The 12,405-nt window shown below is 42.8% G+C and overlaps 1 protein-coding gene across 1 annotated transcript in view; it reads right to left on the reverse strand.

The window, feature by feature from the left end:
* LOC306780932 (myosin-7B-like) overlaps window positions 1-12,405 on the reverse strand; it is a 30,075-nt gene that overhangs the window by 16,938 nt on the left and 732 nt on the right. Inside the window, exons 2-22 of the mRNA XM_079273482.1 lie at window positions 10,349-10,448; window positions 10,161-10,264; window positions 9,798-9,941; window positions 9,534-9,690; window positions 9,124-9,151; window positions 8,826-8,919; window positions 8,344-8,436; window positions 8,191-8,254; window positions 7,934-8,032; window positions 6,812-6,915; window positions 6,586-6,724; window positions 3,961-4,079; window positions 3,731-3,880; window positions 3,317-3,487; window positions 2,951-3,130; window positions 2,048-2,180; window positions 1,865-1,941; window positions 1,691-1,778; window positions 622-739; window positions 369-492; window positions 61-197 (exon numbers count right to left, since the gene is read on the reverse strand). Coding sequence (XP_079129608.1) covers window positions 61-197; window positions 369-492; window positions 622-739; window positions 1,691-1,778; window positions 1,865-1,941; window positions 2,048-2,180; window positions 2,951-3,130; window positions 3,317-3,487; window positions 3,731-3,880; window positions 3,961-4,079; window positions 6,586-6,724; window positions 6,812-6,915; window positions 7,934-8,032; window positions 8,191-8,254; window positions 8,344-8,436; window positions 8,826-8,919; window positions 9,124-9,151; window positions 9,534-9,690; window positions 9,798-9,941; window positions 10,161-10,264; window positions 10,349-10,448 — 2,423 coding nt within the window. The remainder of the gene's footprint in view (window positions 1-60; window positions 198-368; window positions 493-621; window positions 740-1,690; window positions 1,779-1,864; window positions 1,942-2,047; window positions 2,181-2,950; window positions 3,131-3,316; window positions 3,488-3,730; window positions 3,881-3,960; window positions 4,080-6,585; window positions 6,725-6,811; window positions 6,916-7,933; window positions 8,033-8,190; window positions 8,255-8,343; window positions 8,437-8,825; window positions 8,920-9,123; window positions 9,152-9,533; window positions 9,691-9,797; window positions 9,942-10,160; window positions 10,265-10,348; window positions 10,449-12,405) is intronic.

A 12,405-nucleotide genomic window follows, 5' to 3' on the forward strand; every position in this document is an offset into this window, starting at 1 on the left:
CTTCTTTCCAGCAGACATTTTGCTGTTATTATTAATTCATGAGGTGGTTGTCATATTGACCTTTGCAGCGCCATTTTTTCCCGATGCATCCTCATCAGCTTCCCTCTGGCCATGGCCTGAACGATGGTGAGGATCTCAGCCAGACGGATGTCCCTCATGTCCTCCAACAGACCCAACAGGCCCGCCTTGAAAAACACCTGCGAGGACGGAGAAGATCATCTTCATCTCATCGCTCCAAAGAGAAGTCAGGGGTGTGAACAGTAGTCTCTGTCCTAACTTACAAGTTTTGCATTTGCTTCAGAGGACGTTACAGTCAGTACAGCATATGGCCCCTGAGACCCTGGCAGTGTTATTCACAGTATCTGTACCTTATTGTGTCCGAACTTGTACTGGCTGTGGTCGATGTCCAGAGAGCCCAGCAGCTTCTCCACAGCCTTCCTGCTGTCCACAAACGAGTCCTCTGGAATTGCAACAGGATTCAAGATGCGATAACTGAGAAAGAAAAGTCCACATGGATTACTGGAGAGTTCCGGTTTAAAAAATTCTTGGAAGGATAAAAACTCAGTAACACAACTGAAATATTAGCTTGTGTGGCTCTGTGCTGTTGGGTTTGAGACCGACCGTTGTTTGAACTCAGCGTACAGGATGCGGTTTGGAAAGCCCTTCCTGCAAATCCGGATCCCCTCGAGGACTCCGTTGCACCTCAACTGGTGGAGGACCAGGAAGGCATCCATCACACCTGGAGGACGGATGTAGTAAGGACAGTGTCGAGAATGTTTTGATATTTTAGATTCAATCTGCTGTCCTTCATTTTCACGGGACACATTGATGTTGCATTAGTTTTACTTTGCATGTGTGACATTGAGAGATACTTTATTTGTCTTTATTGGGTGTAAGTTAGTTAATATTAGCAAATCCACTCAATTAATCGACAATGGTGAAAGTAAATTGCCCGGTAATAATGTTTAATAATCATTCTCTGGTTTCAGTTTCTCTGATGTGCATCTTTTCTGTTTTAAGGGGTTTTAAACCAACACGTCCTCAAACCTAAACATTAGAACTGGTTGTTTGGCAATGACTCCCAAAACGGCATCTAGGACCGTTCTACTTTGTTCTGAAACGGTCAATGTTTTAAACACGCTGTGGAACAAAACTACTTGGATATGTTGGGAAAAGGTCACGGTTTGGGTTAAAATGAGTATGTTTCTTATGTAGCACTTGATGTGGTTATGTACATTTTAACGTAGTAACGTTGTCATTAACTTCAAATAACTCCTTGTATTTCATACTGGACTTCCAGTGATGATCACTACTGCCACTAGAGGTCGCCACTCAACAAGAAGTGTAAATATTGTTCGTAATAAGCTGCTTGCACAAACAAATTATAAGGCTGTTTTTTTCAGTGATAACATCTTGGTTTAAACTGATAATATTTGGGTTTTGGACTGCTGGTCAGACAAAACTAGATCTTAAGACAGACAATAACAACGACAATGAGCAAATGAATCAACAATTAAACTAATTGTTGGTTGCAACCCTTATTGAAACATTGACAACTATTGGAACAATGCTAACATTTGCATACTAATGCGTGTTAGTCTGCTAATATTATTGTTAGCATTTGGCTCTCTGGTGTGTGATGCTAGCAAGGCTACAGATGTTCGTACCGCTGCTGTTGTTGTTTGGTTACCTGGACTCTTGGTGTCATTGGGGATGATGCATCGGACAAAGTGAGGCTGAGTGCTGCGGAGGTTAGCCATTAGCTTCTTCAGATTCTCCTGTATTTAATCAAACAAACAGACAATGAGTGGGAGTCCGTCTTTAAGGTGTGTAGAGTCAAAGAGATGAACAGCTGACAACTCGCCTTGTGTAACTGTGAAACTGTCTGAAAGGAAGCTGCTTTCCTCTTCCTGTGTCTTCCTTCAGCCTTTGGATCCCCCGCTAAAACAACAGCACAAACAATACTTGTTTCCTAAACACACACAAACACAGTGTCACACTTGTATGTCTTTCTTATATTTCTTTCCTTTAAAGTGTGTTTAGTTACCAATGTCAGAGTTGATGTAGTCCTCAAACAGTCCAGCCATTAGTTTGTGGGAGGATTTCTGGAACAGAGCCACCACTGTCTCATTCAGAGGATCTCTGTTCTTATCCAGCCATCCTGTGATATTGTACGGCACCTACAGAGAAATGCATACAGAACAGCTGTGACTGTGAATTGATTTTTATAAATCATTCTCCAACAACGCAACACAGAGGCTTCTATTTGAATCCTAGTATCCGATCGTGTCCTTTGTGTTGAGCGGTACACATCGCTGCAAACAAACATGGCGTGGAGTTCCACAGGGCTCCATTCTCGGGCCTCTTGTCCTCAGGATCAACAGGCTCCCACAAGCTCAAAGTATGGAAAACTCTCACTGTAATCTATTCCTGAGATTGACTAACTGACTAACCATATCATCAATAATTGGAATTGGCAAAGTTTCTACTGGTTTAACAAAGATCAATCAGAAATAAATGTATTTGTTGCCAAAGAAAAACTATTTAAAGTCAGTGCTCACCTTGAATCCCAAATACTAGAAACCATGCCAAGTTGTAATGTATTAAGTCCATTTTAACTGAACATGGCCTTCAAAATATAAGCATAGACTAGACATCTTCATTGGTCACTCACATGGACTTTTGTCTTTGGCTGTCATTTTTCTATTAGAGCCTCCAAAAGCAGAAACTGCATCTTTATTTTACTTTGGTGTGATAAAGATACGTCAGCCGCGACGGACCAGGAAACAAAAACAGTGATGATAACATAATTGCCTTTTTTCACAATTTATTTTGATTGGGAACCATCAATCAAACCTGGAACTAACATTGACCAATTCCAGTTGGCGTCCGATTGAGCAAAGCACCTCTAACATGAGTAACAACAGGAACCACGTGAGCTGACACTCACCACTCCGGCATAGTGAACCAACTCAAAGTGCGTCTCATATTTGCGCTTCTTGTCCAGCCGTGGCCGCTGGAAGTTGGGCGACTTTCCAAAGTGGTTGTCGTAGAGTTTGGTTTTGAAGCTGTTGTCAGTGGCCTTGGGGAACATACACTCCTCCTCCATGATGGACAGAATGCCCATGGGCTGGAAAATATTCACATTCATCTTTGATTATGTCTTCGCAGAATCGTTCATGGCATCAGATTTCACCCAACACATCTACCTCTTCCATCTAATAGAACTGATACACCATTGGTTATTAAGCTCCACCTGTATAATGTCAAAGATAATTAAGATTTACAAAGGACATGAGTAACACAACACACACACCTTCTCTATGAGGTCTATGCAGGCCTGTAAGTCCAAACCGAAGTCTATGAAGGTCCACTCTATGCCCTCGGTCTTGTACTCCTCCTGCTCCATGATGAACATGTGGTGGTTGAAATACTGCTGCAGCTTCTCGTTGGTGAAGTTGATACACAGCTGCTCAAAGTTATTGAACTGCAGACAGATACAAACAACAGAAATGTATTTGTGGATCACAGGTAGGAAGGGCTGTAGTTAATGTTTCCAAAACAATGAAACCATATGTCCAAGCAGCCCCCACCTCACCCACACACAGATCATTTTCAGTTCATTTGAATATGTTATGAAGGTGCTTTCAGGCGATGAGCGGTTGCTGCATCATTTGTGTTCTGTATTTTAAAACGCTGCCATCAGCTACTTCCAATCCTCTCTCTTTACCTCAAAGACCTCGAAGCCGGCGATGTCGAGGACTCCGATGAAGTACTGGCGAGGCAGAGCGGTGTATAAGGACGAGTTGATGCGACTCACCAGCCACTTAAACATGCGGTCGTATGCGGCTTTGGCCAGAGCTGCAACAGCAGAGTTCACCTGCTCACACATTAAACAGCCGGTCAGCTTGGACACAATCGACCGTGATTGATTGATATATTGATTGATTGATGGGTTACCTGTTCTACAGTCTGTCCCTTAACGATGTACTCGTTTCCGACTTTGACGCGGGGATTCAGGAGGCCCTTCAGCAGGTCGGCAGAGCTGATGCCCATCAGGTAGGCTGCTTTATCCACACCTCAACACACACAACACGCACATCTCACCTCGTCTGCCATTACAGCCCATTAATACCCAACTCCATCAACGCCCCACAACTTCAATGAGGAGGCAGAGAACCAGCTGACCTCTGAGACGTAGTACAGTATAAAGTACAACATGTACCTCTGAGGTGTAGTACAGTATAAAGTACAACATGTACCTCTGAGGTGTAGTACAGTATAAAGTACAACATGTACCTCTGAGGTGTAGTACAGTATAAAGTACAACATGTACTGTATGTAGGTATTGTGATAGAGATGGTGGTATTGTGATAGAGAGATGGTGGTATTGTGATGGAGATGGTGGTATTGTGATAGAGATGGTGGTATTGTGATGGAGAGATGGTGGTATTGTGATAGAGATGGTGGTATTGTGATGGAGAGATGGTGGTATTGTGATAGAGATGGTGGTATTGTGATAGAGATGGTGGTATTGTGATGGAGAGATGGTGGTATTGTGATAGAGATAGTGGTATTGTGATGGAGAGATGGTGGTATTGTGATAGAGAGATGGTGGTATTGTGATAGAGATGGTGGTATTGTGATGGAGAGATGGTGGTATTGTGATAGAGAGATGGTGGTATTGTGATAGAGATGGTGGTATTGTGATAGAGATGGTGGTATTGTGATAGAGATGGTGGTATTGTGATAGAGAGATGGTGGTATTGTGATAGAGAGATGGTGGTATTGTGATAGAGATGGTGGTATTGTGACAGAGAGATGGTGGTATTGTGACAGAGAGATGGTGGTATTGTGATAGAGATGGTGGTATTGTGATAGAGATGGTGGTATTGTGATGGAGAGATGGTGGTATTGTGATAGAGAGATGGTGGTATTGTGATAGAGATGGTGGTATTGTGATGGAGAGATGGTGGTATTGTGATAGAGAGATGGTGGTATTGTGATAGAGAGATGGTGGTATTGTGATAGAGAGATGGTGGTATTGTGATAGAGAGATGGTGGTATTGTGATAGAGATGGTGGTATTGTGATGGAGAGATGGTGGTATTGTGATAGAGAGATGGTGGTATTGTGATAGAGAGATGGTGGTATTGTGATAGAGATGGTGGTATTGTGATGGAGAGATGGTGGTATTGTGATAGAGAGATGGTGGTATTGTGATAGAGATGGTGGTATTGTGATAGAGATGGTGGTATTGTGATGGAGAGATGGTGGTATTGTGATAGAGAGATGGTGGTATTGTGATAGAGATGGTGGTATTGTGATGGAGAGATGGTGGTATTGTGATAGAGAGATGGTGGTATTGTGATAGAGATGGTGGTATTGTGATAGAGAGATGGTGGTATTGTGATAGAGAGATGGTGGTATTGTGATAGAGATGGTGGTATTGTGATAGAGATGGTGGTATTGTGATAGAGAGATGGTGGTATTGTGATAGAGATGGTGGTATTGTGATAGAGATGGTGGTATTGTGATGGAGAGATGGTGGTATTGTGATAGAGAGATGGTGGTATTGTGATAGAGATGGTGGTATTGTGATAGAGATGGTGGTATTGTGATAGAGATGGTGGTATTGTGATAGAGAGATGGTGGTATTGTGATAGAGATGGTGGTATTGTGATAGAGATGGCGGTATTGTGATAGAGATGGTGGTATTGTGATAGAGATGGTGGTATTGTGATAGAGATGGTGGTATTGTGATGGAGAGATGGTGGTATTGTGATAGAGAGATGGTGGTATTGTGATAGAGATGGTGGTATTGTGATAGAGAGATGGTGGTATTGTGATAGAGATGGTGGTATTGTGATAGAGATGGTGGTATTGTGATAGAGATGGTGGTATTGTGATAGAGATGGTGGTATTGTGATGGAGAGATGGTGGTATTGTGATAGAGAGATGGTGGTATTGTGATAGAGATGGTGGTATTGTGATAGAGAGATGGTGGTATTGTGATAGAGATGGTGGTATTGTGATAGAGATGGTGGTATTGTGATAGAGATGGTGGTATTGTGATAGAGAGATGGTGGTATTGTGATAGAGAGATGGTGGTATTGTGATAGAGATGGTGGTATTGTGATAGAGAGATGGTGGTATTGTGATAGAGATGGTGGTATTGTGATAGAGATGGTGGTATTGTGATAGAGAGATGGTGGTATTGTGATAGAGAGATGGTGGTATTGTGATAGAGATGGTGGTATTGTGATAGAGATGGTGGTATTGTGATAGAGATGGTGGTATTGTGATAGAGATGGTGGTATTGTGATAGAGAGATGGTGGTATTGTGATAGAGAGATGGTGGTATTGTGATAGAGATGGTGGTATTGTGATAGAGATGGTGGTATTGTGATAGAGAGATGGTGGTATTGTGATAGAGATGGTGGTATTGTGATAGAGATGGTGGTATTGTGATAGAGAGATGGTGGTATTGTGATAGAGATGGTGGTATTGTGATAGAGATGGTGGTATTGTGATAGAGAGATGGTGGTATTGTGATAGAGGTGGTGTGTCACTGTGTCTGTCTTACTCTCTGTGCCGTCGGCCTCCGCCTGCTCCTCTCTCGGCCTCTTCTTGAACTTCATGTTTCCAAAGTGCATGATGGCTCCAACGATCTTATAGCAGCCGTACTTCTCTTCTGGAGTGAAGCCCAGCGTGTCCATGGCGTGCTACACACGTACACATTATACTTTACATGTCACCAGTGTGTGTGTGTGTGTGTGTGTGTGCGTGTGTTTAGGGGGGAGGTTTCTTACATCAGTGAGCTTCAGCTCCTCTGCATCGTTTATGCCTTCCACGGTGGTCACACCCTGAGAGCAGAAGTGGTAGTCGTAGGGGTTGGTGGTCACCAACAGCATGTCTGCAACGCAGTAAAGGGAGTTAATCTTTTAACTCATAGATATCACCAGTTGATTCCTGACATTGAGACAATTAGTTTTTCTATTACAAGATTTCTGAAATATTATGTTGAAACAGCTTAATGGGGCATTATCATGTTAAAATGTGCTAATTTGCATAAATATCCAGACAAGATCTGGATCTCTCTGTGTCACGAAATAAATCTGAAAATACTGTCAACAGACATAAACTATTCCATCATTTCCATGTGTTTATTAATAAATGTAGTATAAATGAGTCTGTGAATGATGTGTGATATATCTGTGTTCATGAAAGAGTGAAGTTTGGTGAATGTAAGAACCACTGAAGTGGAGATTTATCATCAGAGTCTGAGAACAAACTCATTGAGAGGAAACGTCCTTTAAAGAGACGTTTAGTTACATTACAGCCATATAGATGTGTAGAGATGCTAAAATCACAACACAGAGTTAGCATGGAGGAGGAGAATTAGAATGTATACTATTCTTTATCCCTTTAAGGGGGAAATATTTCTCTGCCCATCCCTGTATACAGGGATGGGCAGCCAATGACAGGCGGGGAGCCGTTAGGGGTTCAGTGTATTGCTCAGGTACACTTCGACACGTGACACGTCCCAGTCGGGGATCGAACCGTTGACCGCTTAACCCAGTGCGCCACGGTCGCCCCAAGAAGAAGACAAACAAACATAACAGGCTTCAGTGAGACACGAGGAGACACGAGGAGACAGTAAATGTTGGTGTGGTTACCTTGTAGTTCTGGCTTGTGATTGGACAGGATCGAGTAGTGGGTGTGGTTACCTTGTAGTTCTGGCTTGTGATTGGACAGGATCGAGTAGTGGGTGTGGTTACCTTGTAGTTCTGGCTTGTGATTGGACAGGATTGAGTAGTGGGTGTGGTTACCTTGTAGTTCTGGCTTGTGATTGGACAGGATCGAGTAGTGGGTGTGGTTACCTTGTAGTTCTGGCTTGTGATTGGACAGGATCGAGTAGTGGGTGTGGTTACCTTGTAGTTCTGGCTTGTGATTGGACAGGATCTGATAGTAGATGTGGTAGCTTCTCTCTGCCGGCTGCTGGAACACGACTCTTGACTTTTCTAGAAGATCTGATGAAATACACACAAATACTCTGCTGTACTGTAGTAGTATAATACCATTCAATACAAATTAATAGCATATTATACAGAACAATTTTCTTGCATTTTGTCATTTCTAAAATACGAAATGTACAGTTTCTGTTGATTCAATTATAAAACAAACTGACAGCTGTTGATGTCAGCAGACGCCAGCTTTCCTGTCGGCCCAAAATGAATTCTGATGAACTTTCCCTGAGAGACACAAACACAGACGCTCTTTGAAACGCAACACATCCTCCTCGGCTCACAGCGGCCATCATGAATGAATTTATTAAACTCACAAAGCGGGATGAGTTGTCGTTGCGGATGGTTTTGGCGTTGCCGAACGCCTCCATGGCCGGATTAGCTTCGATGATCTGGTCCTCTAAAGATCCCTGAACATACAGAAAGAGAGCGAGTCTAAAGTCTGATGATGTAGAAACTACTGACTGTCTATTAGAAGTGGACGTAGCCACCGTGACGTCTCTCTTTGGTTTGTGGATGTTTTGACACCATAAACTCATGTTTACAATGTTTACTGAGGTAATAAATCAAGAGAGAAGTAGAGTCATTTTCTATAGACTTCTATACAACCAGAGGAGTCGCCCCCTGGTGGACACTAGAGAAAATGCAGCTTTAACACATGAAGCTTTGACTTTACTTTACAGAACTGGAAGTTGTCTCCTGTTAGAAACACAATAACATCTCAGTGTTCCCAGAGGGCGCTCATTTTTAAACTACAGCAACAAGATGCTAATGAAGATATGATGTTGAGAGGACCTACTCCTTTTTTCACATTCTCCCCCAGAGCAGCGATGATGGCAAAGTACTGAATCACTCTCTTGGTGTTGACAGTTTTTCCTGCACCCGACTCGCCGCTGACAGGACGACACAAGTTACAGAACAAAGATCACTAAACACTCAAGTCATGAATTAAAGAGCAAGACTCTCTGATGGAGACGTATTTACAGTGTGTATTGCTTTATTTTGACATTTCTTGCTAATTAAATTGATGACGTTACATTTATTGAAATGCAGCATTTAAAGTCTGTAACGTTAAAGCAGCCGAGGTTCTGACTCACGTGATCAACATCGACTGGTTCTCTCGATCTGCGGAGGAGAATGAAGCCTCGTGAACCAACAGGGGAACATACATTTAAAGGACAGATTCAACATTTCAGGAAATGTGCAGCTTCGCTTTCTGGCAGAAAATTACATAATTTCCAGGAATGGTATTTCATGTTAATTCGCTTTAACAGGAAATTAAAGGCAATATTGAAAAAGTTTCATAATTTTGCCAATTAAACTGAACAAAACAGCTTCCTAAAGTAAGCTGCTCTGGTTCATGTTATGAGGATGAACAGCAGTGACGCTAACAGTAGAAAAGCCTCACGCTAGCAGACTTGTAGCACGGCTAGCCCGTTAGCGGTGGCTGTCAGAGTCGCCTGGCAGCAGCGCTGACAGTAGAGGTCAGAGGTTACGGGTGACTCACTCTGCAGCAGGTCGAGGTAGGCGTTGTCGGCGACGGCGTAGATGTGAGGCGGCGTTTCCAGACGACGCCGCCCTTTATACGCCGTGACCACCTGAGTGGAGTAGACCGGCAGCCATTTGTACGGGTTGACCGCCACACAGAACAGACCGGAGTAAGTCTAAAAACGAGCACATCAAGAGATCATCTACACGTCTTCTAATCATGACAACCCAATGTTGTCCATCAGCTCAGTGGTGTTGTAGGTGCAGCAGAAGAAACACTAACATAGACCATCCACATGCTGTATCTCCTCCTCAGGTTGAAGAGCACCGAGGCTTCGTTCAGGTGCGTCAGCATGGCTATGTCCTCCAGCATGTCGAACTTTGAAGGGTTCAGCGGCTGCAGCTCGTTTTCTTTCACCACCAGGAACTGAAACGCGAACATGAAACAGTTCCACCGGCTCAGAGAGAAAACAAGTCTCCAAGACAAACTGCTTCAGCTACTCTACACCTGAGTGACCGTCCAGTCAACTATGGAGCCAATCAAATCACGACAAGTTCATCTGCATTTCATGAAATACATATTTGATCAGTCCAGATGTCATCCGAGCCTGTAAGATGATGAATGTGGGCGTTAGGACTGACTAACCCGTCCGTCCTTGGTCTCCACAGTGGTCTTGTCTCCGTTCAGCTCTTTAACCTCCACCTCGACGTACGCTTCAACATCATCGGGCATCCAGACGCGCTTTGTGCCTTTGGAGAGTACACAGTTCTCTATTCAGGTGTATGTGGCCATTATGAGTATGGAGAACCCGTCTGAGTACGCAGCATATCTACCATCATAATTCCGGGCGATAGCAGCCAGCTGCTCCAAGTTGGTGAGACGAAGGAAGCGAGCAGCTTCTCCAAACTCCACCAGGTCCAGAAACCGAGACATCTGAACACAAGAACACAAGAACACACTTCAGGCAACCCTGACCCTAACCCTAACCCTGACCCTAACCCTGACCCTAACCCTAACCCTAACCCTGACCCTAACCCACACAAAGGCCATTCAAGAGGCTTTAAGACTGAACATGCAAAACACATCAACAGAAAATAAGACCATTCATATTTAATTAATGATAACGCATTTAAAGGATTTAAAACTGTAGTTTATTGTGACTCAGCCACACATACAAATACTCACGAGAGCAACACATGTGGATTCATCCGCTGCTGAAAATAGTCCCCAGCAAAGTCTCTATTTCCTCCTGTTAGTTTGATAAAAACTAACTTATAAAACTAGATATTTGTGTTTTTAAAGATTGACTTCAGTACGAACTAATATGGGATTTGATGACAATAAGAAAAATATAGATGTTAGTTATTTAGAACCATTCTTTGAAATCTATAAGTTTGATGCGAGCACACTGTGGTGGTGGGCGTGGGTGGCTCAGCTGTGGAGGGGCGGAGTGTGGGAGTGGTTCTGGGAACGGTTCCGGGAAAGGACTTAATTAGGCGCAGCTGGAACGGATCCGGATTGTCTCACTCTCGGCTGTTCTTTTGCTGCACTGTCAACTTGTTGCCCAAAGACCCCAAACTAAACTCTGATGTCAACAAATTGGCATTACAAGCATTCTCCCAGTCTATCAGGCCCGTACCGCAACGCATTACTCAGGATTTTCAGAGCGAGCTCACAGCTGCCACATCAGCTCAAGAGGATCCGTTCACAAAGCTCAGGACTCTCCCTGTTATGTTCACCGTCACACCCACAAACACACGGCCGGGACAGTTCATCTCTGTAAATATAACCGTCTGTAGTCTCCGGCCATCACATGTGTGTGTGAGTGATCATGCCTTACATGGACTCAGAGGACAGATGATCATCATCAGGGTTCAAATCAAACCACAGGGCAACGTTATGATACCAGCAGACCAAAAAAGAAAAGACGTTATCTAAAATGAGCCTCAGGTTCTGTTGCTGTGAGGCAAAAGTTGAGGTGAACCATCAACCACAGACTAAACAAGAGACTTTACATCACAGCTTCATCATGAATCAGAGATTATAGACCGGCATCACCGCTTTGGGTCCCCTCAAAGAAGAACCGGATCGTAAAACGTGTCGTCAGAGTTTTAGAAGTTGTTGTTTGTAGAACTTGTCCGAAGTTTTATTGTCTAAACCTAACTAAGTAGTTTAGTTGTCTCAACCTAACTAAGTAGTTTTGTTGTCGAAACCTAACTAAGTTGTTTTGTTATCTCAACCTAACTAAGTAGTTTAGTTGTCTCAACCTAACTAAGTTGTTTTGTTGTCTAAACCTAACTAAGTTGTTTTGTTGTCTCAACCTAACTAAGTAGTTTAGTTGTCTCAACCTAACTAAGTAGTTTTGTTGTCTAAACCTAACTAAGTTGTTTTGTTGTCTCAACCTAACTAAGTAGTTTAGTTGTCTCAACCTAACTAAGTCGTTTTGTTGTCTAAACCTAACTAAGTAGTTTAGTTGTCGCAACCTAACTAAGTAGTTTAGTTGTTTCAACCTAACTAAATAGTTTTGTTGGCGAAACCTAACTAAGTTGTTTTGTTGTCTCAACCTAACTAAGTCGTTTAGTTGTCTCAACCTAACTAAGTTGTTTTGTTGTTTCGACCTAACAAAAATAGTTTTGTTGTTGAAACCTAACTAAGTAGTTTTGTTGTCTCAACCTAACTAAGTAATTTAGCTGTCTCAACCTCACTAAGTAGTTTCCTGTGAAGACAGAAGTTTATTTTGAAAAGACTGTTTTTATGTGATGAGCAGAAATTGAAACGTGTTGCTGGACTTTATCAGGAAAATGCACAAAAGATGAAGAGTAACCTTTCATGAGATATCATACGAACCGTTATTAAAACAAAGTAAGAGGAAGCTAAGATAAGGATACGG

Source organism: Melanostigma gelatinosum, assembly GCF_949748355.1.
Source record: "Melanostigma gelatinosum genome assembly, chromosome: 8".
NCBI classification, from domain to species: Eukaryota; Metazoa; Chordata; class Actinopteri; order Perciformes; family Zoarcidae; genus Melanostigma; species Melanostigma gelatinosum.